At 36.3% G+C, this 26,414-nt stretch overlaps 4 protein-coding genes across 4 annotated transcripts; 2 read left to right on the top strand and 2 right to left on the bottom strand.

Annotated features, from left to right (window-relative positions):
* The first annotated feature begins 1,476 nt into the window (after positions 1-1,476).
* LOC140822687 (2-methylpropanoate--CoA ligase CCL4-like) lies at positions 1,477-3,361 on the top strand. Its single transcript, XM_073183518.1, has one exon. It carries the CDS (start codon positions 1,665-1,667, stop codon positions 3,315-3,317), a length of 1,653 nt encoding a protein of 550 aa, XP_073039619.1. The 5' UTR covers positions 1,477-1,664; the 3' UTR covers positions 3,318-3,361.
* A 3,304-nt stretch (positions 3,362-6,665) lies between these two features.
* On the bottom strand, positions 6,666-8,867 carry LOC140822676 (protein OVEREXPRESSOR OF CATIONIC PEROXIDASE 3-like). The gene is made up of 4 exons (XM_073183507.1): positions 8,626-8,867; positions 8,086-8,463; positions 7,316-7,624; positions 6,666-6,918 (listed from the first exon to the last, which is right to left on the bottom strand). Exons 1-4 carry the CDS (start codon positions 8,815-8,817, stop codon positions 6,769-6,771), a joined length of 1,029 nt encoding a protein of 342 aa, XP_073039608.1. The 5' UTR covers positions 8,818-8,867; the 3' UTR covers positions 6,666-6,768.
* Positions 8,868-10,927: 2,060 nt separating this feature from the next.
* LOC140822675 (protein ALTERED XYLOGLUCAN 9-like) lies at positions 10,928-12,834 on the bottom strand. The gene has a single exon (XM_073183506.1). The coding sequence runs from the start codon at positions 12,547-12,549 to the stop codon at positions 11,449-11,451; it is 1,101 nt and encodes a 366-aa protein (XP_073039607.1). The 5' UTR covers positions 12,550-12,834; the 3' UTR covers positions 10,928-11,448.
* Positions 12,835-15,078: 2,244 nt separating this feature from the next.
* On the top strand, positions 15,079-26,365 carry LOC140822677 (autophagy protein 5-like). Its single transcript, XM_073183508.1, has 8 exons — positions 15,079-15,285; positions 15,521-15,645; positions 16,469-16,535; positions 17,437-17,526; positions 18,030-18,117; positions 24,568-24,714; positions 25,100-25,222; positions 25,826-26,365. Exons 1-8 carry the CDS (start codon positions 15,157-15,159, stop codon positions 26,161-26,163), a joined length of 1,107 nt encoding a protein of 368 aa, XP_073039609.1. The 5' UTR covers positions 15,079-15,156; the 3' UTR covers positions 26,164-26,365.
* The last annotated feature ends 49 nt before the right edge of the window (positions 26,366-26,414 follow it).

Raw genomic sequence — 26,414 nt, 5'->3', positions numbered from 1 at the left:
ATCAGAACAATAAATTACAAAATCCATAGGTTTTATGAAAAAGTTACAAATGTCAATAAAAGTCATGTAAAATAAATCTACAAAATTTTTTTGTGAAAATCTTTAGAAATTTGTATGATTATGCAAAAGTAAGTAGAAATTTATAAACTCCACAAAAATATGTTATTTTAAAAAAATCAACAAATTTTATATCCCTTTTAATGTCAGGTGTGACGGAGAAAAAAGAAACTTGTGTGAACTGATTAGTAATTGGTTAAGGCATAGTTTGGTACACATGATAGGATAAACATGTGATAGATAATATAAGGATAATTTAAGGATAAATAAGATGTAGGATATTATATTTAATGTTTGGTATGATTTTAATAAGAGTGATTAAATTTATATATTAGATTGTAACGACAAAATTAACCTTATCATAATAAATTTTATAATTTCAAAGTTGATGCTTGAATTCATATTTTTATCTGTTCATGTGCCGATAGTACTTGCATGATTTAATTATTTTTACCTAATTTTATATATTATAATAAATTAATAATATGATAATTGAGCCCTTGATTTTTTGAGTCAAGTCAAATATTAATTTTTAAGGTTAATCGAGTGTATTAATAATTTTATTGAGATTTATAAAAATTATTTATATAATTATCTCGAATTCATTTATATAATTATCATATTATATAATATATAAAAATAAATAAAATATTTATTTGATTTTAATTTCTACCTACTAGCATAGATTTATAAAAATCATTTATAAATTGAGGGTAATTAAGTCATTTGTAGTGTATTTTATCATTAAATTAAAATTATCACACCTTCTATTAGGGATAATTTATCCTTCTAAAAAATTATTTATCAAGGGCCCATGATATTATCATGAGCTTTTTAAAAATGTACCAAACATGGGATAATGATGATTATTTATCAATCCCTCTCTTATCCCATGTAATATCATGAGCTTTTTAAAAATGTACCAAACATGGGATAATGATGATTATTTATCAATCCCTCTCTTATCCCATGTATCAAACAATACCTAAGTAGATTATAAAACACGTACTATATATTAAATTTGGGCCTAATTAATGAATCGACATGTTCTTTACCAAAGACCCCTTTTTTTTTTTAACGTGAAAAATTAGATTTATGTAAATTTGTTGAAAAAACTTATCAACAATAAAAAAATAAAATTTGCTTTAATTTTTTAAAAAAAATTAACTTGTATAAAAAGCATGCAATGCGTCGTGGAATTAAATATATGACGCAGTGATACGAATAAAACAAAATGATGAATTACGCTGTAATGAAACTATGGCAAAATTGATATTCCGGCTCCTCAATAATAACAAATTGAGTTGTTGCAAAAGTCGGACACGTAATAAATAATAAAGACACAAATGTTGCCATAAAATAATAATGGGAGATTATGGAATCAATTACCAATTAATTCAATTTGCCACCTGCTTTCGTTGGGCAACAATTTGCCTTAAATGTTGTTTTCTTCGATGGGAATTCTGGAAATCACCTTCAAACCGTGATCCTTCTCGATGTGATTCCATTAATGAGGCTAGAGAGAACCCATGGCGTCTGAGTAAGATAAAAACCCAACCTGTACACCCAAAAGTTACGCATATCCAGAGAGAGATATCTACACAGGCATGGAAGAGCTGAAGCGAAGCGCCGCTAATTCATGTCCGCTCACCCCTTTGACGTTTCTGGAGAGGGCAGCGAATGTGTATGGCGACTGCATCTCAGTTATCTACAATTCCATGTCCTACACATGGTCTCAGACGCATGAGCGGTGCTTGAGAATGGCGTCTTCCATTGCTTCTCTCAGAATCCAGAGAGGTCGCGTGGTCTCGGTAATGGCGCCGAACACTCCCGCCATGTACGAGCTCCAATTCGCGGTGCCGATGGCTGGTTATGTAATCAACAACATCAACACTCGCCTGGATTCCAGGACGGTCTCCCTCATTCTACGCCACAGTGAATCGAAGCTTGTTTTTGTTGACTTCCAGCTCCTGGGTGTAGTGTTGGAAGCTATTTCTCTGTTCCCTCCCAAAGTGAGGCCTCCATTGATGATCCTCATCGAGAAAGATGAAGGCTTGGTGTCAATGGCAGGAATTCATGATACGTACGAGGCTATGGTGCGGAAAGGCACTTCGGAATTCAAATGGGTTTCGCCGGAAAATGAATGGGATCCCATGACCCTGAATTATACCTCCGGCACAACTTCGTCGCCGAAGGGTGTGGTGCACTCTCACAGATCCATTTTCATCATCACATACGATTCTTTGATCAATTGGTCGGTTCCGAAGCAGCCGGTTTACCTCTGGACGCTGCCCATGTTCCATTCCAATGGCTGGAGCTACACTTGGGGAATGGCTGCCGTTGGCGGAACCAATATCTGCCTCAGAAAGTTCGATGCCCGCGTTGTGTACGAGTCCATATATCGCCACAACGTTACGCACTTGTGCGGTGCGCCGGTGATACTCAACATGTTGGCAAATTATCCCGGCGCAAGGCCACTGAAGAGCCCAATTCAATTCCTGACAGGCGGAGCTCCACCGCCGGCAGCTGTGGTTATGAGGACTGAATCATTGGGATTCGCCGTGACCCATGGATACGGGTTGACGGAGGTGGCGGGAGTGGTGGTTTCTTGCGCGTGGAAGTCAAAGTGGAATGCATTTCCGGCGACTGAGAGGGCTAGGCTTAAAGCTAGACAAGGGGTTAGGACACTGGGGATCACGGCGGCGGATGTGGTGGACCCAGAAAGTGGAATAAGTGTGAAAAGGGACGGATCAACACTGGGGGAAATCGTGATCAGAGGTGCCTGCTTGATGCTGGGTTACCTTAAAAACCCCGAAGCCACTTCCAAATGCATGCGGGGAGACGGGTGGCTCTACACCGGAGATGTGGGAGTGATGCACCCAGATGGGTACCTGGAAATAAAGGATCGGTCGAAAGATATCATAATCTCCGGCGGGGAAAATGTGAGCAGCGTGGAGGTCGAGTCAGTGTTATATTCCAATCCCGTGGTGAATGAGGCCGCGGTGGTGGCTCGGCCCGACGATTACTGGGGCGAAACCCCGTGTGCATTCTTGAGTTTGAAGGAGGGGGTGAGCAAGAAACCGCCCGAGGAAAATGAGATGATAGAGTTCTGTCGGGCAAAGCTCCCACATTACATGGTTCCAAGGACGGTGGTTTTCATGGCTGAGCTCCCGAAAACCGCCACCGGAAAAGTCCAAAAGTTCACTCTAAGAGACATTGCCAACAAAATGGGTTCCATGGCATCGGCAAGTCGATTATAGTTTGTCCGACTACATACATTGCAATATCTGTTATCTCAAGGTATCATTTTTTTTTATACAATCAATTCATATAGAATAGTTTGAAATTGTTGGAGCTTCCGTTTGCAATGTTCTTCCCGAAATTGTTTGTACAACCATATAGGTTTTACTAGTTTGTTTTAGCCATTCAACATATTCGTGGATCCATTCAGTTGTAACTTGTATAATCCATTTAATTAAACGATTTATTGATGGTATGACTTTTTCCTGAAATTATTACAACTTCGTCAAAGTGGTTACGCCTCGCCAGGTTGTCCGGCGCTTTACTCCATCAATTCTTGGTCATCCTCGCATTTGCTACGCTCTTTTATTTCCATGTTATAATAAAGAAGGCCCTGTTTTATTAAGATTTAGCAGACTTTTATGTGCATGATGGATTGCCATTTAACTAGTTAAAATTAATCTAGCATTATTAGTTCATTAATTCAGTATTGCAATTAAATTATAGCACACACGGTCGTTAATACTGTTGAGAAAAAAAGGACTGGTACAATCTGGGAATTGACTAGGAAGTTGACTAAGAGTAATATTGAAAGAGAGATTAGCCATTGGGATTTCATTTTGTCCCTCTTTTGTAAAAACCAGCAGTCCCTCTTCTGGGAAAAATTACTTGAATATATTCAAATCAATCTAATCACAAACAATATGACATTCAAAAGTTAGGAAACGAAATCTGTATTCAAATGAGCTCTAATATATTTAACATTTTTCGGAGTCAAATTCGAACTCAAAGTTATTTTGTCTGATAGTTCATAATCGACTTCTTAAATTTAATATTTTATTGATAATTTACTACGCGTTTTGAGTGTTTCAAATTTTCATTTTCGAGATATAATTCAGTAGCTCACAAACAAACTCGAACTCAAGCTCTACTTGGAGCCGAAATGTATTAACTAGAATCGAGGTCTAACTAGAATGTACTTATTCGTTGAGATTTGGCATCATTCAAATATAAGGTTCATGATCTCCATAATATATGTATATATATATATATGAGCAGATAGTTGTTCATAGAGGGAAAAAGACGGAGTCCACATCCCATGGAGCAACACAACGTGTTCAAAACAGGATGTAGCTAATTTGCCCGGGCGACATTAATAATGAAGCCAAGTTCCAGCTCAATTGTCTTGATGATGGCATTTATGTGCGGCATTGAATCGTAAAGTTCCAACTCCCACCTATAAATTATCAAAACCCGGGTCAGCCAAAAGTCAAATGAGCAATCAAACAAATAATTAGTACAAGTTTTATATATATATATATATATATATATATATATATATATATATATATATATATATATATATATAACTTACATATAAATATACCACTTTAATTGTGAATTTCCTTATAGGTCTTTGTTCATTTAAGTTGATCAATTTAATTATTAGGTTATCTGAAAGGTTTTTTTTTGTAATTCATTGTCTATCTTAAATGAATTTGGACATTAATATATATTCCTCTTTATTTCTTAAATTTTATGCCAAAAAAATTATTTTTTTGCATTTCCTTGTTCATTTAAGTTAACAAATTTCATTTGACGTTTGTCTCTGTATACTCTATTTAAATCAATTTTAGTTTTGATTTTGGTAAAATTCACTATTCTATTAATTTTATTTTTATTTTATTTTTTTTTTCATTTTGAATGATATTTGAATGAAAAGTATTTTTGCTGATTTATTATTTAAGAGAGCTACTTATGTCGCGGATTGAAAAATGTCATATAAATAAGTGAATATATATGATTTATAATCATGATGTACTTTTATGTATTGTGTTTCGACATATTTAGATTGATAAATACTTATAAACATAATGTTATTGAAACGATTTTAGACATTATCTAATTATCGTTATTATATTTTTCATCATTAGTCATCTACTTACATCGTACGTGGACATTCTTAGTATATATATATATATAAGTTAGTTTATCTTAGCCCAAATTAACTATATTATTTCCACTTGTCATCGTTCCCTTTCTGGTGCCCATTTCCTAGAAAGTGGACAAGCTCTGAAAGGCTTACTTTTAATTAATTAAAAGTCAAATGTGGCATTCTTTTTTCTTTGTGTTTTGGGAAATGTTGCTGTATTGATGGGCAGATGGACGGGCGTTTGCAATCGAACGCCTCGGTATTTATTAAGTTCCACTGGCATCCTCGTGCCAGTGTTGGCATCACCCGTTGATACCCAAAGACAGTGTGATAGTTCCATTCACTCTTCTTGGTTTCCATTTTACAAATAAGGAATTGAGATTTTGTACTCGAAACATTAATTTGTTTGTCTAGTTTTTGTAAAATAACAGACCCAAAAGCCTCGCTTCAACCAAATATGTAAAACCGCAGAATAAAATTAGAACTAATAGTACTGAAATACTGATGATGTTGATTTGACTGTGTAACTCATTATGGTTTTTTGCTGATCGTGATCGAATGTAAATAAGTCAAATGCCACCTGAAGAGAGAACAAATCTAAAGCAGGAGCTGAAGTCTCTAAAAATGGAGGACATGTCTTTCTTCATGTTGTCGTTACCGCCGTCAGGCGAACTGAGTTATAAGGATAATTCTGTTTCTTCAATTCACATTAAAAGAAATTCAGGTATGATTCGACTTTTTCCCTTCATATTCAGCGGCCTACTAAGGACTTTGGTCAGAAAGTTGGGTGTTCCTCAAAGGATACGCTTATTGGCTCATGCTAAATTTGCAATACGTATTTTACTATATGGTATGGTCATGGACTATGAGCTCCATCACATTTGCGTTGTACATGATGACTGATTACAATTGCTTTGTAACATGGTGTAAGATATGTATCTTTCCATTCGTTGCAAGAAACAACTTAGCGAGTATGTTTGTTGTCAAGAGCGCTGCGCAATATTCACTGCTAACAAAGTCGAGAGATGGCGGGATGGTAGTTCACAAAGATGTGCAAGCAGTCGGGATCGCTAGTTGTCGGGATATTTTGAGGAAGAACACTGATGAGAGCAAATAAACTAGAGAAGTTGGTCCATAATTGAAAAATTAAGAGCAATAAACTAGAGAGGCGGAAAATTGTCTCCCTTTATGGTTGCCATGACTATGTTTTTTCCTCTCTTTTTTAACTCAATGATATTTAACATTAAAAAAACTGAACAAGGCTTTAATCATGTAAAATTCTGAATTTTTCATGTCCTCTGATTTCAGACTTCTCGAGTTTTTTTTGAAAAACCGAGTCAAATATCTCTCAACCTTAATGGTCCCGTCCAAATATATGAAGTTCACCCGTCGACTATCTGGGTACACTTGATACGAACTCAGAAAAACTTCTAAATAATTTAATTCAAGAGCGAACGACGTATTCAATTCATGTGAGAAAAGAATTCCGTACAACACAGCTATATTGGTTTTCTGTACATATTAATAAGGCTACTCTTTTAACTGGTAAAGACAGTTTGAGAAGCGGATCGACGAAATGGAAGGCGTTTGTCAGGTACCTCATCTTCAGCTCGTTTGTCTTCGAACCATTTCACCACTCGTTTCCGAGGCAGATTTGTCAAATACACAATGCTACTAATCATCGAATTCTGCATAGTGAGCAAAAAGGTCAATCAATACTTTATCACAAAGAACTACAATGCAAACATGACATATTGGCTTCGATTATTTATCTGGAGTTGGTATCAGAGTTGGTTGTATTACGGTAGATGCATAAAAACTTCCGTGAGTGTCCCGCACGATATGTGTGGTTCCCTTATATTCTACACCTAGAGGTCTCAGTGTAACATAGGTTAAACCTTAAAACATGACTCAACAAACATTTGATATTCACAGAAATGCTCCCATATAATCCACTCCACCACCACCCCTAACTCCTCCTCTAACCCTTGTATTTCTGACATGATAGTATATAATTAACACACACGTCAATGCATTCAGTAAATGTAAAATCACACCATCAATGCACTGGGTTATTTCACTCACAGTTGGGCGCTTTGTTCGTCCATAGACTAGCTCAAGAGTTTCTACTTGCACTTTCTTCAGTCTTTTTCGGGCAGACCAGCTGTTTCGCATCTCATGAACTGGTAATTTCACCTCAGCTTTAGGCTTTGTAGTTTGTGGTGTCGGCTTTGAGGGAACAGTTTCCTCGATTTTCTCCTCAAGTTCCATGCTTGTTGAAACAGGTTTATCAGGCAAAGCAGCACTCAGCATTACGAGATTTGGAGGAGGGTCACGAAGTAATTTAAGGACAACGGCTCTATCAAGACAGAGATCAGCAGCCAGATTTTTTATCTGCAATCGAAGTCATAAAATATGGTAAAATCAAAATTCCCATCCCAGATTTCTGTACTAAATAAATGATGAAGTTGCATGTTGCAAAGCCTACTGGAAGTTTGTTCTAGGATAACTGGTATAAGAAAAGCTAAAAATATCCACATACTCAGAAAATCATAGTGCAAAAAGTACATATCCGTATCCATAGATTCAGCAAAGAAAAGTGGACTACAGTCAAAATGTGAGAACAAAACCTCCTCAAACTACCATACTAGCATAGAAAATGGCTTTCTTTTTCTAGGAAGAAGAGCGAGTAAAAGGGAGAGTCCTTTGCTTCGACAAGCTCTCCAGCTATATAGATTACACTTACCTAATAAATAATATATTTAGAAAAACAAAACAAGAACCATTATATAATGTTTACAATAACATACTAAGAACCAGGGACATGATACAATGAGAGCAAGACTTGGACTTACACTAGTCTTCCGCCGACCATATTTAAGAGCATAGGCCAATCTCCTGGATTGCCAATTCTTGAGCTTTATCGGGTTTTCCTCCTCTTCATCCTCCGCCTCATCATCATCCAGATTATCAGATTCTTCTTTGTCGTCTTCATTATGGTTGTCTCCATCGCCGATGGAGACTAATGCCCCAAGAAGCTCATCGTCCTCCAGAGCCTCGGCTAGTTCGTGCTCAAGTTTTGCAACTTCTTCCTCACTTAAGAAGTCATCGTCGCCATCTTCACCAATTAAACCATCGTTTTTCAAATCTTCTTCCAGCTGACTAAAAAGTGCATCGAAAGCGTCTTCATCTATTTCATCATCTCCCTCCAGATTTCTCTCTCTCAAAGTTTCCTGCATACAGCACAAAGTTTTAAAATCACAGCAACCAGATTCCCAATACTTATCCATTCAAAGTAAACAAAACCACACAACGATTTCACAATATAACCCACTTTCCCCCTTCAACGTTCTCTGATTTTTTCTAAAAATAATGCACAAAACGTATCTCAGTACCTTGTGTACTTCATTAACAGGGGCGGGAGGGTTGGCGTTGTTTCTCCGGCGTCTGGAGACACTAACGACGGCGGTGTGTGAAGGAGGAGACTGATTGAATCGGATGCTTTTAGGATGGCCTGAAAAGACACACTTTTTATGCGAACCACTGCCCGGGACTGCAATGGATATCCCAAGAGTTGTGGCCGCCATTTGCTTCTCTCGTATGGGCGTAACTAGAGAGGGCGATGAAAAGGTCTGAGAATTTTTTTTAAAAAAAAAACGATGGATGAATAAAATATTAAAATTATATTATTTTTATAATTTAAAATAAAATGACATTTGATGAATGTCGATTTTCCTATAATTTATGAGTTACCATTTTAAAATTACTTTGGGTGATCTGACGTGAAATCTTAACGAGTAAAACATAGTATTACCGAAAATATTTGATTGTATTTATGCTATTTTCTGTATTTGTTATTTTGCTGACTTGTTTCTTTATTTTGTTGAAATGTTATTTATTAACATATTTTGCAATATTATTTATAAAGAAAAATTTATGATTTATATATAATATTCAAACTATTTCAATTCCAAAACTATTTTGCCCCGAATTTACTATTTCAAACTCCACAAAATATTCAAGTCTCGAGATGAAAAAGGTGGTGACGTGCTTTCCCACAAACGAAAACCAGTTCTAGGTAACTCAAAGAAATCAAATATATGATTGATGAACACTCCCGAAGAAATGTGTATAAAAAAAATTATGTCTATAGATTCCAGTGCACATCATATTTCGACCCCTATTAGAAAAAATTACAAGCAGTAGGAGTATCAACTCCCATTTGACACACGTAGATCGGATTACTTAATCCCAAAAGTTTCTTAAAAGCCATCAATACACTCCCAAGATAATCCAGAATGGATTTCTTTCAGTCCCCTTCAGCACAATAGTCCACATTTAAGTCGGAACCAAGTCGGTTATGGTTCCATGCATCAGCTACACTTTTGCAACTCCAGATCTCCTTTCATGCTTGCAATCTCTAATACAGATTCGAACACGTAAAGAGGCCCTTCCCCAGATGCAAGCGCACTAATTGCTGCCACCATCATCACTAACTTCGACATCAATGTCTTCTATACTGCCATAAAGGTGATATGGCTCAAGTTTACGATAAACATCGTGATTACTACTTATTCAATGTCTTTGTTAAATTCTTCTGCACCAAATTTTCTTGATGCCGAGCCTTCTTGCATCCTATGCTCATACCAGTTAAAGAAAGTACCTGATTTTAAGAAAAGCCTTCTTTCATAACCGCAAGTTTAGAACATGGAAAGCTGATTCCTTTTCATTACCCACCCACTTTATTTTTTGGTAATGTGAGGGGAGTCCGGTAAGTAAACTGAGGGTAAGATATAGAAAATTCAAGAAACTTCTTGCAGCCAACTATTATTTTCTGCTCCAACCTTATTGGTGTACTTGGGTGACAATGAATCAAAACATAAAGATTTCAATCCCTTTAGTCATCACAGTCCTATTTGATACCGTGTCACCTGTGGCATACAGTACACCTGAACAAAACTTCCTCTGGCAAAAGTGGTTAAAATGTCAGCCACTTGAAGAAGTTACTTCAGGTAGCTCCTTTTCACTTGGCTTTTCAAAGCATCAAAATTAACTGCACTGGTTGTGGCCGCCAATTGAAACCATCAAATTCTCTCATTGTTTCTTGCATCAGAGGAAACCCGATGAAGGTCCTAACAATTGATTTGGCAGCATTCATTTTGTGAGCTAATAATTCATCAAGCCTGCCCCCAACAACTGGTGGAAGGAAAGGCTTCACTATCACCATCCTGTTCAACTAGCAAGTAACAAAGGAATACCGAGCTCTTTATCGGAACATTGCCTTTGCAGAAGATTGTTCGTGAAATAGCTCAGGACTTCAAAAATAATATGCATTTCTGCCCTACCTTTAGCATTCTAGATATTTATAACTTTATCTTACCGCCCATGGTTATAACAAACAGCAAGCAGTAAAATTTAGCCACTCATTTATGATACCACCTCTCCCAAGGCCAACAAGGGCATGATATCAAGTTCATCATAAATCACCATACTCAGAGTCGATGTATTTAAATATTTAGATGCATAAGTATACAGATGCATAGGTTCATGAACAAAAGGCAATATTCAAGATTCAAACCAAGTCATGATCCGTTCAATCAAGAGGCACAGATTTCGTTCACCTAAGCACAAGCCATTGTCTCCACAAAACAAATAAAATACCTAAAAGGTAGATACATTACGATATCTCATATCTCATGAATACATAACGAAAAAATTATATACATTTATAATTATAACAAACTAAGATAACTTATCGAAAAATCAAAGTAAACATACCATTAAGAACCAACATAAGGAAACAAAACTAAAAAATCTCGAAAGTCGACATGTATATCAGACAATGCAAACAGCTAATGCAGTAAGGAAAGATCCTGACTGATTGTTTTGGTTGGGGTTGAAAAGGTGTAGTTAGGATACTAGTGCAGAATTACATAGATGTTCACACCAAAGTTGGATGTGAGGTACTAGAAATTGCTCTGACAGTGACTAACAGCAAAAGTCGCATCTTATCGTTTATCAGTTTTCGTGTGCCAAAGAACCAAAATATAAAAAAATCTCCATGTCTGCTGCGACAGCAGAATCTGACTGATGTCGAGTGCCAACTAAGAGAACACTGGAAAGACTCACAGATTCAAGACTGAAAACACCAAAGACTACGGCAACTATTTTCAATGCATAAAAATTCCTCGATTATTCAACAGGGATTCAAGATTCCATTATTGTATCTTCTGATTAGATTCGATGAGCAATGCATTCAGCATTATTTGAACGGCGGCATCATAAACAAGTTGATCATAATGCATTCCGTCAACTGTACATTGAGGTCCACATAATTCACTTACCAATCGAATATCTAGTTTCAAAAGTGGCCCACCAGATTGTCGTAATAGCTCGTTTTCGATAAGCTTGTTATTATATAAATCACACATTGTATCAGCCATCCTCTCCCTCTTCTCCTTCGTGTTCAACATTGAATTTATCAATGTTGGAATCCCTAACCAAAAGAAATGGACCAGCTGGGTGGACGGACCCTGGCTTAGCCCTCCATCAACAGCCTCCAAATCCGATGAAACAGGCATAAGAGTCAAACAAGAATCCTTGAAATGCGTTAACGAAACACCATAATCTGAGGCATTGTTAACATGAAGCATATCCCATAACCCAGCTCCCATCACCATAACATCGGGGTAATTGTCTTTCCCCTTAAAACGAACCATCAATTCAGTCAAATTTCTAACATATGGAGCCCACAAAAAATCCAACTTCAGATCAATCTCATCCACCACCACTGAATAATCACTGTGCCTCTTGAACAAATCCCCCCTCACTCTCTCCATTCCCTCGGATCCCATCACTAATTCTAACAAAGAAACCACCATTAACCTCGCCTGAGAATCACCGGCAACCACTACCCAAGACCCATTTAACAAAATAGACGCATCCAATTTCTTCAACCTCTGAAACTGACATTCAGCAACCTTACCAGATTGAATCCACTCCCAAGACCTCTTTTTACAACCACTCTCACTTTCACATTCATCACCACCACTATACATACCACTATGTAAAAAAAAGAGACACGAATCACTATGCAAAGAAAACTCACCAGTTGGGGATGAAATTATATCCGTAGGCGAGAGGAAATCGGAGATTGAAGGGAAATAAGGCATCAGATGAACACCGACAGCCAGAGTAATGAAGAGGGCACAGCTAAAAAGAAGCATCTTGTTACGGCTCAAATGCCAACCCGCCATTCCCATAGGTACAAACAACACCACACAGGCCGCCAATAGACCCAACTGGACGGCCCCGAACATTTGTTGCCCTCTGCTTGCTCGGTCGAAACACTTTCCTGCGCTTCTTTCTCACGTCTGCGAACTGGGATTTGATTGGAACGAGTAAAAGATCAATTCTTGGTAGCTGGTCTGTAGGCCGATGGCGACCGAACAACAAATTTGTTAATCAGCTGCCGTTTAGAGCGTAGTAACGACGTGTGGAAGTGTTGTTCTCCACTTTGAGATGGAGAAACCAGACGAACGGGATTCTCTGGGTGTGAATTGCGTTAATATGGCGGCTAAGTTTACGGATTTGATCGTCCGGACATCGGCGTCCATTCTCATGGATCCATATTAATAATTATTCATCTCTTAAAAAATTATGAGATCTTATATTCATTATATTAATATTTTTTTATTATTAACATACACTCACATTTATTTAATATCAATTTTCATTATTTATAGATCACACTGTCCACTTACTCATTTTTTTTTATTTTTAATTATTTCAATATCTTTCTAATATTTTTAAAATTTTACAATAAATATTACTAAAAATAAATTATATTATTAGCGACGATTTTTGAAAAACGGTCGCAAATAACGACGGTTGTTAAAAAACCGTCGTAATTAGCGACTTTCATTAAAAAAACAGTCACAAGTAACGACGATTTTCAAGTTGCGACGGTTTACGAAACACCGTCGCTATTTGCGAAATAATGTCATGTCATCCAAAATTAATAACTTCTACACCCACATTAATACATGAACATTAATAGACGTTAATAATCACCCATTAATACACCAATTTGGGTGCCCTTATTAGCCTACAAAAAGATACAAGTGATTTATCGATTCAAGTTCTCTTGTCAAGATTTATTGAGGGGGTGAATTGGTTCTATATTTTTTAATGATTTTTGTTTTTAAAATTGTGGATTTTTGTGAAGTTAGTGGATTTTTATGGAACTTATAAAATTGTAAAACAAATTTCACATATTTTTATAGATTTTTTTCAAGATTTTTGTAAACTTATCCATAAAATTATATGAATTTTATAATTTATAATTGTGATTTATTTTTTTATTAATTTTCATTAAATAATTATTAGATATAAATAACCTCTTCAATTTTAAATTATTTTTTATTTATGAATGTAAATGAATTTTACTTACTTAAAATTAAATCAATTTAATTTCTAAAAAACGACAAATAAACTATGAAATTTATTTAAATCAAAATTTCAATTTTTTGTGTCAATTCCATATATTAATGAACAATATTTTTATAAGTTCATAATAAAATTTTATCAAATGATCAATAATGAGTATTCTTTTGTTAAAAAAATAATAATCATTATTGACAATTTGATCAACATCACTCTACATTTCATTGGTTAGGATATCCCTCTATGCATTAACATTTGCTCGATATTGTTCGTGAGTATCAAATAACTAATCAAATTTGTCACCTACAACAAACTTGTGTTTATGATTTATATTAATATTTTTTAGCAATTAAAAAATATTTTAAAAAAATACAAATAAAAAGAAAAATAAATAGATGAGAAAAGAATGAAAATTTTAGTGTTTGTATTGAGTATGTAAGTTTGGGAGATTTCTCAATTAAATTTACATCCAAACAAGTTGAATCAAAGATTTTTTTTGACATTTTGTTATTGTACCCTATGCTATAATTCTTGTACTTAATATAATTTCATGGATTCATTAAAAATCTATTGACATTTTGAATATCTATAGACTTTTGTAAAATTTTTAAAAGTCAAATTTGAATACCACATGACTTTTTAAAAATTTACAAAAGTTTACATTGAATACCACTAAACTTTTATAGAGTATATAAAAAAAGTCTAGTTTGAATACATCTAGACTTTTAAACTCCATAAAAATCATTAAAAATTTAGAAACAATTAGTCCCTGAATTCATATCCAAACTCTTTATGTTCTACTATAAATCACACAATATATATGTATTTTTCAAGTATAAATCTTTACATTATATTCGGATGAATAAAAATTATATTTGAATTTGGATTTAGATTTGTATTTGAAATTCATAAATTTAAAATCTAGTTTTGATAAAGGAATTGAGTTTGATAGTTAGATATAATATAATTTGATATAAAAAAAATTATACATCTCTTATACTAAATATCATGCATCAATAAAAAATAAATAAATTCATATATTGTTTTTTCTGTTCACCCGATCCAATGAGATCAAATTTCTCAAAGCTTCGTACCCCTTAATAATGGCAGAGTAAGTTTTCATTCAATTCGTTTTTGGAAAACTTGCTGGTCGCAGAATAGTTCGCGGCCAAGGACCTAAAATAAAACATGTCGATCTCTTTACATTCATTTATTTAACTCGACATGTGAGAAATAATTACTTGAACAAGAAAAACAGGAGCAATAATTTCCCAAGCTCATGGATAAATTGCTTTGGTATGTTTCATGAATATAATTTTTTATTTAATTTACAATATCCCATTATCTATATATATATTTAGAAAATGATTTCGACAAAAAAATTTAAATAATTTATTTCCCTTACGGAAACGCCGGTGTGAGTAATAAGTCAAGGCGGAAGCTTTATTGAACTGCGGTCGAATATCGTTGATCTACAACTGATGACAATGGACGATTATAAGGCGGCGGGAAATGAAGCGCAACAATATGTGTGGGCAGGCGCGATTCCACTTCAGATTCATCTCCACGATTCCGAAGTCACCACTCTTCCACCTCCGTCCCCCGCTTTGGTAGTTTGTTCTTTTCTATGTTATGGCACTTTCAGTATTTTATGAGATTGCAAACTGATGGCTGGCGAAATGTCAAGGAGAATGAAGTTGTGTTTCCTTAATGTTTTTCCCAAAATGGGTTTGGTATTTATGGCTTGCTTTTTTTGCTAACTATCGCTTAAAATTCGATTTTGATGAACTTTTTTGTTCTTCATCTTATTAGTATTATTTTTGTGTTATGGGTTTTTCACTGCAGATATTGGCCTCTCGGTTGGGGTACTTGCCTCTGTTAGTTCCGCAGATCAAGCCATTCTTTAGCAGTTCGCTTCCTCCTGGAGTTGACACTGTGTGGTTTGATTACAAAGGTTTACCGCTCAAATGGTGCGTATTAGCATGCTCATCACTTGATTTATGGGTGCAAATGAATTTCATCCAATGCTGCCATTCATGAAACAAAGGATAGAATTATAAGAAAGGGAATGAAAATGGGTGAAGGATTAAAGTAGTGTTTCTTTTTTCAACATTTGATCCTCTTTCCAGCCAGAACAAATTCATGGTAACGCTACCTAGATGTTCTCCACTTGGTGGTGGAGGTCAAAGGCGGCGTCTTTTCCTGATACACAATTATAGAATTTGTAGTTCCTTTAGTTTTTCCTTCTTTTTTACACATTTCTAATTAGGGAGGCTTATATAACGTTTTTTTATCGTAGTGTATTTTGTAGCTATGTTGAAAGCACAAGGCACAAGCAGGTGATGCACGCTATAGTGTAAAATTATGGAACTTAAATGTGCTAAAACTGTACCATCTCATAGCATGAAGATGGACTTGGCAACTGAATGAAAAACAATGATAAAAGGTGTATTTAGTGTATAATGAAATATAAATGGACTATTATTTCGAATTCACTATTGTTGCATTTAAGGACAGCTAAAGCATGCTTTGTGCCATTAATGCACGCCAAAGCTTGTGCTTGACTGAAGGGTTGCCTCTTGTTTTGTGCCTGGGCACATTGTTTACGCCTCAAGGGGCAAAGGTTTTAATGACTATGGTGCATTCTAATGCTACGGAGATTCTAATTTTGTCCTCGTGGGGCTTCTATGTTGCTGTAGTTTCTTTTTTACAAAAAATTGCCATGTTGTCTTGTTCCTTCAAATCAGTGCATCTCTCTTTATCTCTAACTGATATTATTCCTACCCATTTCAGGTATATACCTACAGGGGTACTTTTTGATCTTCTTTGTGCAGAACCAGAAAGGCCTTGGAATATAACTGTATGAAGTTAATTCTGACTTATGGTGAATTCTTCCCTAAACTGTGAAGCACTTGTCTTTATGGGAATTTTTTAGTGTGTCAACGGAATTGGCAAAATAAAAACTTTTGTTGAACTCAGCGGAGACATGTTGCTAGTTTCTGAAATTATAAGATGTTGGGATGGTTTTTCACCGGCATCGCTATACCAGTTCAAAGCAAAATTTACATTCCATCTCCTTTTCATCTGACTGCAAAGTGGGTTTTACAGAGTAGACAAATGGGTTTACACTAGGTGCGAAATGTTTAAGCATGTAATAGTGGATTGATAAGTTTGCTTCTGGCATTTGTTAACTCCTTGGGTAATTTTGAAGTATCTTAATAGGATGAGGCAACATTTTTACAATGCAAATAAGCTATAGGATTATTGCCACTTTAACTAATTACTGTCACTCTTACTATTGAAGGCTTCAAGTGCAATAAATTTTTACAATGTGATGTATAAAGGACATCCTAGGTGTATTCCCTTAAGCTAAAAGCTTCTTGCTAGGTATTCTTTTAATTCGACATTCCATTCAGGTATTTGATGAGGATGGCCTGATAGCTTAAGTGCTTGGTTAAAAGTGTATTATTTAAAGAAACGGTTGTGCTTATGTGTTACTGGGCTGGGTAACGTTAACAATTAAATGATATCTTGTTGCATGTTGATAACATATTCCAACAAAATTAAATTATAGTGAGGTGAAACTCCTCAGATTAGTGCCAATGTTTGCGTCTTGTCCTGCATATTTGCATCTTAAACAATTAAATTGTGGATCACTCGAGCACTTGAAGCAACATACCAGTCCAAGAAGTCTAGATACTCTTATTATTAGCTTATGAATTTCCCTCTTTTACTGAGCGTGCTGTTGTATCTGCCTGCAGGTGCATTTTAGAGGGTATCCTGGGAATTTATTGACCCCTTGTGAAGGTGAAGAGAGCGTAAAGTGGAGCTTTATTAATTCACTGAAAGAAGTACGAGAAACCATTTTTGTTCTGTTTTATTTCTACTTCCATTGGTGGTCTCAAACTTGAGTAGCTTTGTTTTCTTTTATTGCTGTTAAGGCACACTTGCACTCACAGAAGATAAGAAACCCACTTCACTGGGAAATAATCCTTTCATAGAAGAACTTTGAAACTGAAATTGGGATTGTGGGTGTGGGTGGGGAAGTAGATTAGAGTTTCTGATGCGTGCACCCTTTAACAATAGAGGGGAAGATATCCACCCTCAAACAATTGGAAGACATGATTGCATCTTGCATTTCATGTTGTACTTTGGTTAAGATGCTGGTCTCTATCACCTTGGTCTTGTCTTCTTGTATCACTCCTTTTCTATCATCCTTTATCATACTAATTCAAAAACTAACTTTATTTTTTATTTTTTATTTTTTATTTTTTGTATTTGTAAGAGATGAAATGCTTACCTGTAACACTTCAGGTACCTGCCTGTCTTATTAATCGCATAAACTTCTCCACAGGCTGCATATATTATCAATGGAAACTGCAAGAATATTATGAATATGTCTCAATCTGACCAGGCAGAACTTTGGCTCTCCGTATTAAATGGTATGAAATTTTCTTAGATTACATGCTTGTTTTAAATGATAGGCTTTTATTTACCTTTTGGCTGTATATTTTCTTTTTTTGTTCTATGAATTGCCATTTGAAATGATTATAAAAAAATCTTTTTTGTCCTATGAATTGCAATTTGACATGATTATAAAGAAATCAAGCACTATGACTACAAATAATGAGGGATGAAAGTTAATATTTCACAAGATCCTGAATATAGGGCCATTTGCACAAGCACAAGGGTTGTTCTTATTCAAACTTAATATTCATTAGTTAAATTTAGATATTTTGAAAAAGAAGCAAAGCATAATTAATCAGAGTAAATCAAGCAATTGTTTTTGCGCCGCGATCAACGAATCAGGCAACTCATATCTTAGCTATGACAACTGGTTTGAGGTATGGGCAAGTGGGGAGGGTTGTTCCCCTTAATCTCTGATGTATTAGTGTTTGACTTGTGTTATTGAATTTCTGTTTCTATTTTTATTTTAAAAAAAATCAAGCAAGAAAACTTTTACATGTTTAAATAAGAAAAGCAAGAATGGAGAAAATTAACAATATGCAAAATGAGAAATCAAAACAAATGGATTTAAATAAGGAAGGAAGTGAGAGAATTAGGAAATCTAAGAGGTCTTGCCACAATATAAAGCAATGCTTAGCCTTAACTTTTCATAGGTTGTAGAAATTCCTGACAAAACCAAGTTATGTGTCTTTTTAAACGGTTTAAGAAAATGTGGGCTACCCCCCTCATATCCCAACAATTTGGGTTGTTCCTTGTGACACCCAAGCCTATTTGGAATCTCCTGCTTTAGCCATGGCCTAAGCCCACTATGAGAGTTACCATATTCGCTAAACTACCCAATTTGATTCTGCAGGAATCATAGGATACAGATGAAAATATGGCAGATTTATGCTTGCCGTAGGTGAAATAGGAGATCTCATATTGGCTTGGGTCTCACATTCCTTTTTGAGATTATTTTGCTACCTTATTTTTCATGTTTCCATGGATTAATTCGAAATGCAAGGTGGTGTGCTTGTCAATGTAAGTTGTGTCATTCATTTTCTGTGGGATAGTGCAACTCTTTCAACAACCCAGATATATATTTGAATGTTATCAGAAAATTTTATTTGCTTCATATTTTTTGTGGATTGTAATTGGAATTACTAGATGGTTAAAGAAATAAAAGGATTATGTAACTGTGATAAAAATGATTTCGACGTGTGTGTGACTGTGTTCTTGAATTTGCTGTTACTGGTCTATCTTTCCTGGTTTATGCATTGACAGTGTGTGCACACCGTGATGCATTTTACGACACATGAGATTTGATCAATGAGTTTTCTGATATTTTTATGTTTGCCCATAGTTTTCAAACATGTTATCATGGACTTTAGTCTATCTCCACCTCAAAAGTTAGCTCAAGAGGGAATATTGTCTAGGTCCATATATACAAGTCTCAATAACTTAATACAATCAATGTGAGAAATCTAACAAGTCTTCTAAAAAGCGGTAAGCAGGCCACCACCCACCGCCTACCACCTATGTCCTTAGATGGTTTTTTTACCTAAACTTCTAATTTTTCTTGTTTATCTCTGTATTTATCCAATAATTCATTTATCGGATTTAAACTCAAAATTAATTACATATTCTTCATCTTTATACAATAAAAAATTTTTTTTTTTTTTGATCAGAAACAAGATTATTTAAATTATATTAAAGAAGTTTGAGTACAATATTGCGGATGAGTGATCCGCATTTATAGGAGCACTATAAAGATTTCCGGACATTCAAATCATTACAAACTTCCAATCCCTAACAATTTCATTAATCGATAAGTGATTAAATCCTTTAACCCTTGAGATTGTAGTCGCCACTCTGAACTTAATGAGCTCCCATACCGCACTTGCTTCGGCCGGTGTGTCGTTGAAAATTCTGTTATTCCTCTCTAGCCATATGCTCCAAAACAAGACATGAATCAAAATGTACCATAAAATGTTAGCTCTGCTCCCCGAAGGTAAACCTGGATCGATGGTAAACAAATCTCTTGCCCTCTGAGGAAACACCCATTGGAATCGTAGCTCTGCCATGACCAAAGTCCATAAACTACGTGAGTACGAGCAGTGTAGTAGTAAATGATCCTGAGTCTCTTCATTTCCTTGACATAACGTGCACCACTGTGGACGCAAAGCACACGTTGGCCATCTTCTTTGCACCGAGTCCGCCGTAGGTAATTTTTCCAACGCCACAGTCCAAGAGAAAATCTGAATCTTTAATGGGACAGGAACTTTCCAAATATGATCTTTACAAGGAAAAATAGCAAAGTTTTGAATTGGGAAGAAAGAATTGTAGAAAGATTTTACCGAAAACAATCCCGAAGACTCCCCCAGCCGTACCCTGTAATCCTCGACACCTAACTGAACCCTGACCGTATCTAGCACACCCACAAGGCTAACGAATTCTCCCAACTCTAAATCAGAAAGATTTCTCCTAAATCTCACATCCCACCTATAAGTTTGTCTACCCTGATCATTAATCACCTCTAAAAAATTAAGAATAGGTTTGTTTGACACAGAAGAGATTCTATACAGACAAGGAAAACGATCTTTGAGTGAAAAACCCGCTCCCCCCCACACATCCTCCCAAAACCTAATGAAGTTCCCCCCTCGCAAAACCGAATCCCACCTAAGATGAATTGCCGGGAAGGTACAAGAAATGAATTTCCAAGGGCATCTGTAAGTAACATTCGTAGCCAAACCCAAATCCTATCCATTATCCTGAAGTCCATAGATGCTTTTTATCACTTTTATCCACAAAGTGTCCTTCTCTTTTGTTTGTCTCCACCACCATTTTCCTAGCAAAGCTCTATTCCTCAAGGCAATATTCCCCAAACCCAAACCACCTCGGTCCCTCGGCTTGCAAACCTGTTTCCAGCCCACTAGGTGACAATGTTTTTCCCCGTCCAATCCGTCCCAAAGAAAATCTCTCATCATCTTTTCCATAATTTTTGCCACCTTGATAGGAACCTTGAACAAAGACATGTAATATGAAGGCATAGCGCAGATAACTGATTTTATCAGTGTAAATCGGCCCCCTTTGGACAAATATGATTTTTTCCAGCTTGATAGCTTTTTCGACATCTTGGTTAAGACCGGTTCCCAAAAATCGAACAAAGAAGGCTTACCTCCCAGAGGCAACCCTAGATACTTGATTGGTCAATCATCGTTTTTGCATCCAATAGCCTGTGCCAATACAACCACATCCTCCTTGTCGTAATTGATCCCTAAAATGACGCTTTTTTGAAAGTTTATCTTGAGCCCGGACTTGTTCCCAAAGGATTTGATTATTTCCACGAGTGCAATCACATGTGCCTTTGTTTGAACCAAAAATAACGTGTCATCCGAAAATTGTATATGTGATATTTCAAACTTTCCTTTTCCCACCACTAGACCTCTGACCTCGTCCGATTCCTTAGCTCTGTCTACCATCCTCCCCAATACATCCACAACCAGATTGAACAGAAAAGGTGAAAGCGGATCCCCTTGGCGAATGCCTCTTTCTCCCTTGAACTTTCCCCTCGGGCTACCATTAACAAAAATTGAATACGAAACATTTGACACACACCCTCGAATCCACTTCCTCCATCTTTCACCAAATCCCTTTTTCTGTAACACGAAATCCAGAAATTGCCAATCGACGTTATCATACGCTTTTTCTAAATCGACCTTCAAAACCCAACCCTTCATTTTTCTTTTGCGGTATTCCTCCACCACCTCATTGGCGACCAGAGAACAATCCAAGATTTGTCGCCCTTTTATAAATGCACATTGATTGTCGGCGATGGTGCTCCGCAAAACTTTCTTTAATCTGTTAGTCAAAACTTTGGCTAAAATCTTGTACAAACTTGTTATCAAACTTATAGGCCGAAAATCATTGACCTTAATCGCATCTTGTTTCTTTGGTATGAGACAAATGTAAGTTTCATTCGTGATGCCATTTACCACTCCTCCCCTAAAAAATTCATCAAAAACTTTCAACATATCCCCCTTCAGTACATCCCAATTCTTTTGAAAGAATGCTAATGTGAATCCGTCCGGACCCGGGGCTTTGTTCCCATCACTTTCGAAAATTGCCTTTTTTATTTCAATTTCCGAGAAAGGGATCTCCAAATCCATTGCATCAGACCTTGCAACAGGGCTCCAATCCAAATCATCCAAAACTCCCCCCACCCCCTCTGACCGTCGGTACAGATTAGTGAAGTATTTAATAATATGCTCCTCAATCTGATTCTCATCCACGATTACGGATCCATCATCCATCTCCACCTTATCTATGATTGACTTATTCCTTCTGTTAGTTAACAAGGAGTGGAAAAACTTTGAATTTTGGTCGCCCTCCCTCAACCATTTCAGTTTAGCTTTTTGACTATCCATCTGAAATTTTTTAAAGGTTACTTTTTCCAATTCACATCTTAGATTTCTTCTTTCCAGCTGAAAGTTTTCGGACCAACTACCACTGCCTTCCTTCTCATCCAAAAATTGTATCCTAGCATTCAACTCTCCAATACTGGCATCCACATAACCGAACACCTCTTTGTTCCATTTTGACAACTCATATTTAAGATTTTTCAGCTTATTCATGAATTTGTATCCTTCCCACCCATGAGAGTCCCCATTTTGCCACCAAATTTTCATTTGTTCTTTGAAATTGGGGTGTGACAACCAAACATTCTCGAATCTGAAAGGAGATGGTCCCCATTTCGACTTTTTTGTGTCCAAGATTACTGGACAGTGATCTGAAGTACACCTCGGAAGCACTGTCTGCCTGAATTGCGTGAATAGATCCTTCCAGCCATTGGTGAATAGAAACCTATCAAGCCTACAACAAATCGGTGAAGCTCTGAAGTTTGACCAAGTGTATTTAGCGTTCAAAAGTGGAGGTTCATGCAATCCTAACTCGCCTATCAATCTGTCAAAACAAATCATACTTGTGGTATGAGAGGAGCTGTTCATTTTTTCTGCAGTGTTCCTTACCACATTGAAGTCACCACCCAAGCACCAATTATCCTCACAAATAACGCTCAAACCTGCCAATTCATCCCAAAATCTCTCCCTCTCGCTTGGTCTCACTGGTCCGTAGATCGCCGAGAACCACCAACCGAGTGATCCATTTACCGAAATCCTAATAGAAACCGAGAAATCCCCTATCAAATTGTCATTAACCACCACGACCCTTGGATCCCACATCATTAGTATACCTCCCGCACGTCCTACCGATGGCAGAAAGACCCAATCGACGAACCTACTCTTCCACAAACTAGCCACAAACCATCTATCAATATTTTCTTGTTTTGTTTCCTGAATTACCGCAATGTCCGGACTTGCTTTTCGTATAACCCTTCGGACCAGTTCTCTTTTTTTCAAATCCCCTCCTCCCCTAATATTCCAAGTTAGAATTTTCATAAGAAAACCTCTTTGCCCCTCGATGATGGTCCTTTGGCATAGTTAATTCCGCAACTCAGTCTGTTCAATTCCCTCTGTACTCGTCCCGCTGATATATGCCCGTGTTCCCCACGATTAACATTCTTCAATTCAAGTTGCACATCCTTATTGGCAGACCCCATTCTTTCAAATGTACGCCCAAATTATATATATTACATTAGGTGACCCCTAGACATTTTCTAAAATTCGGGACAGTGAGCGACCACCCAGCGCCTAGACGCCATCTAGGCGGTGCCTTTTAGAACACTGCATCTAACACACCTTCTCACGTCATGAATGAACATATGGAGCGTAAAGTTCACAAAACATTTAGCGGGTCATCCATAAAGACATTCCAACACATATCGATGGGGTTGAGCTCTGATATCATGTTAAGATCATGGACTTTGACAATCTCCCCCTTGAGCTAGCTTTTAGGGTAGAGTTAGACAATTTCATGATATTATCATGATATCAGAGCTCAGACTTACCGTTATATGTATGACTGTCTTTATGGGTTACCCGCTAAATGTCTTGTAAACTTCACATTCCAGATGATCATTCTTCGGTGTGATGGGGTGTGTTAGATGTTTCACATCGATTGAATTAAGTTATCGAGAATTGTATATAAGGATTTAGACAATTCCACCCTTGAATTAGCTTTTGAGGTGAAGTTAGACACAAGTTCACGATCTTAACAATTAACATTGTATCAGAGCTTAAGTCCACCGTTATATGTTAGAGCCCTTGTGGATCATCTGCTAAATGTCTTGTAAACTTCACACCTAGTTGTTGATTTCTGGCATGAGGGAGTGTGAATAATGTCGGTTGGAATAAATTATTGGGAGTTGTATTATGAACTTGGATAATCCTCATCTCTTGAACTAGTTTTTGGTGTGGAGTTAGTCTCAAGTTCACAATCTTAACAAAACCATGGATAACAATGTAACTTTGAGAAATGTTGTTCACCAGGCCAGATGGAAGTTTATCGTGGTGTTTCGTCCAAACTTAAACTTGATAACGTAGCTGGAGATGACTTTTCTTTGAAATTGAATTCTTCCAGTTCAAAAGCTCTCCAAGGCATTAATGACTCTAATGCTACCGCACCAACCAGGACAGGTTAGACGTTCAGTAGTTATCATTCTGGCTTATAAAGTTAGCTATTCATTTGATAAATCTGTGTTTTAAAAAAAATTTGAGTTCTTCCTGCTCTTTTTGTTCACTTAACCTTGATGGATGTTTTTTTTACCAAATTTTGGTTTTGCAAATAAAAAGATTACTTGTTCAGCATTTAAAAGTGCGGGCAATGGTTCCAATGCAAATCTTAGTTTTAGTTGCCTTAGACCCTTGGAGTGATTTTTGCACCAGAAAGTTTGTTTCAACACTGTTTTCAAGTAGGGAGAATGTTGCGTGCCTTTATCTTTGTTTTTGGATCTCTCAACATCTCTTTATTAGCTAACATTTTGTAATTAATCATCTGTTTAAGTTTGGTTTCTCTCATCAGGCAGAATTCCGGTTCGGTTGTACCTTCGGATTATTGTTGCAGATATTGATGATTTAGAAGATTCTCCTATTGTTGATAGCTGGGACAAAATTTCTTACATAAATCGTCCTGTGGAGATTTATGGTGAGGATGACATTGATGCCATTTGTTATATAATTAATTACATCAATCGTTGATCTAACAAAAGTTTTATTGTGCACACTTAATGGAACTTGAGTCAATTGCTAGTCTGCTAGCTCTTGCCCCTTGATCAGTGTTGTCCAAAAATAAAAAGTTACGGCAAAATAAATTTTGGGTTGCTAAATTTCAGAGGTTTCAAATAGAAGAAACTTAGTGAACATCAAGTTTAATACTTAGGGTAAATCATATCAACCTTCTGATGTTTATCCATACTCTCCGGACCTCTCAATAGGAGAACCACTAATATCATTCTACCATAAAATTTTAAAAATTCCTTCATTGATATTATTCTCGTGCCAAAATCCCAATTCCTATCATTTATGTTCGTGTACATATTGTCATTTAGAAGGTTCAGCTGGTGGGGTTGGGGGTGGGGGAGGTTAGCAAGACGGTCAAATTACACCGAATATAGATATCATTTACCTGTAGTTTAAAATAACTGAGCTTCAGTGGTACTTCTCCCTTCCAGCATTGTTCATTCAGAAAAATTATTACATGATCTAGTGGGCCCCGCATAAAATACATTTATACATGCTCATATTGCAGGAAATTGCTTCACCTTGTATGATGCGGTAAAAGCTCTGTTACCCGAGTTCTTTGCAGAGGAATCCTCCATTGATGACAATCCCTGTGTGGAAGAGGTTGGAGAAGAACGAGAATCAGAAGAGGCAAGTAGCTCAAGAAGTCCTGAAGATACTACAAAAGTATCTAATGAACATGCAGGGTCCCTATCAGACAATGCTGAGATCAAGCTTGTCCGAATTCAGGGAATCGAGCCAAAACTGGAAATTCCATTTTCCTGGATAGCAGACAATTTGATAAACCCTGAGCATTACCTTCATATATGTGTATATGTCAAAATCAAGGAGCCAATCAACATATGAATTATTGGTTTTAAAATTTCTATGTTGTTTATCCGGTATCTCAGGAAAGGTAACATTTCATAGTGTATACCGTGTACAGAATAGTTTACTGTGAAATATGAGTTCGAGTCATTCATTTGATGGTTTCTTTACCCGCCGCCATTCAAGTGGTAGTATTCCATAGAAATAATGTCAGAATTCTATAATAAGAATGCTTTGGCTGTGAATGTTTGGTTCCATTTCTGATAGTTCCAAAGATATGTTTTCTGAAA

The sequence above is a fragment of the Primulina eburnea genome, unplaced genomic scaffold (assembly GCF_022965805.1).
Source record: "Primulina eburnea isolate SZY01 unplaced genomic scaffold, ASM2296580v1 ctg994_ERROPOS2195505+, whole genome shotgun sequence".
Lineage (NCBI taxonomy): Eukaryota > Viridiplantae > Streptophyta > Magnoliopsida > Lamiales > Gesneriaceae > Primulina > Primulina eburnea.
Note: the sequence above shows the minus strand (reverse complement) of the source record. Positions and strands in the feature narration are given on the sequence as shown.